At 64.3% G+C, this 1,584-nt stretch overlaps 1 protein-coding gene across 1 annotated transcript in view; it reads right to left on the reverse strand.

Annotated features, from left to right (window-relative positions):
- Positions 1-1,584, reverse strand: part of NOTCH1 (notch 1) — a gene marked incomplete at its 5' end in the record, with an annotated part of 9,811 nt that overhangs the window by 2,630 nt on the left and 5,597 nt on the right. The window contains 1 exon segment of the mRNA XM_010846970.1: positions 6-633. Coding sequence (XP_010845272.1) covers positions 6-633 — 628 coding nt within the window.

Below are 1,584 nucleotides of genomic sequence, written 5' to 3' on the forward strand. Positions count from 1 at the left end.
TTGGCCGCCACGCTCAGGTGGCTGACGCCCAGGTGGGTCTCGGGCATCCCGGGCAGGTGGTTGAGGGGCACGGAGGGAGACGGCTGGAAAGGGGAGGGCAGGAGGGGTGGGGAGGCCACGTCTGACAGGTAGCCGTGGGGGGACTCGAGGGAGTCCACGGGCGACATCACGCTCCCGCTGTCCAGCAGACAGCCCTTGCCATCTTGGGACTTCTTCCTCCGAGCTTTGAGGTCCTTGGGCTCCTTGCCGCCGCAGGCCAGGCCCTTGGTGCTGGGCTTGCGGGCCTTCTTGCCCTGCATGGGGGGCTTGAGGTTGCCCAGGTAGCCGTTGGGCGAGCAGAGCGGGGGCGACAGGGTGGGCGCGCCGCCCAGGGTGGCGCCATGCAGCGGGGGGCTGCGCACCAGGCTGTACTCGTCCAGCAGCCGCACGATGTCGTGGTGCATACGCTCCTGCGCGATGTCGCGAGGCAGGCGGTCCATGTGGTCTGTGATGTCCCGGTTGGCGAAATGGTCCAGCAGCACCTTGGCGGTCTCGTAGCTGCCCTCCCGGGCGGCCAGGAACAAGGGCGTCTCCTCCTGGGGGAGCAGACGGGGGCAGGTGCAGGGGTCACCAGTCACCAGATGGATCAGCAGTCAGCCCCGCCTCCGCCCTGCTGCGGAGGGGAGGCACCTCATCTCAACCCTCCCCCCAGAGTCCTACCATCACTATTACGTCTTACAAACAAAAACACCTTAAACGCATCTTCTAAGACCCAGAGGACCTGTGGGATCCTATATTCTAAACCAGTGGGGATCCACCTTCATGGGGTCAGAGACCCCACAGGAAATCTAACAGACTGTGCCCCCCCTTCCCCTCCTCCAAAACCACACAGATGGAGACCCTGCCATGATTTCAGGGGCTTCAGGGTCACTAAAGTGTGTCTGTGGGCACCAGTTGGTCCCCGAGGAACCCTGACATCTTAGCTCTGTCCCCAGGGTGTGGTTTTCTCATCTGTACAGCGGACATGCCACGCATGCCCCCTGAGGCTGCTGTGTGGGGTGAGGCCGGATGGTGTCTGCCTGGCACACACGTGGCCTTGGCCGCAGCTGCTGCCCCGCCACGGCAGTCCTGTCACCCCAGTCATGCCAGTCACCCTGTCTCCCCAGAAAGAGGCGGGATGATGCCTCTGCCCCATGGCAGACTCAGAAGTGACCGGGCCCAACAGCATCCCCTGTGTCCCTCCCCCAGGACAGGAGATCCCTTCAGGGGTCAGTGAAGGAAGGGGCGGGTTCGGGGACACAGGAGCCCAAAGACAAGTGCAGGAGACGCAGGGCCAGGCTGGGGTTGGGCAGGAAGGAAAGAGCACACTTTGACTGCAGGGACAGACCGCGGCGAGGCTGAGGGAGGCCGGAGGCAGTCCACGTGTAGAAGGTGGACACCCACCGTTCCATCTGGGGGCCTGGCAATGCAGAGCCCCCCACCTAGCCCACCAGCCTCTTGGCTCAGCATGCACCATCTGGGTCAACCCGCCCTGGCCGGTGACAGCCAAGGACAGAGGTGAGGTCGCAGGTCACAGTGACATGGGGGCGGGAGGACAGCTGCAGC

The sequence above is a fragment of the Bison bison genome, unplaced genomic scaffold (genome assembly GCF_000754665.1).
Source record: "Bison bison bison isolate TAMUID 2011002044 unplaced genomic scaffold, Bison_UMD1.0 scf7180017849300, whole genome shotgun sequence".
Classification (NCBI taxonomy): Eukaryota; Metazoa; Chordata; class Mammalia; order Artiodactyla; family Bovidae; genus Bison; species Bison bison.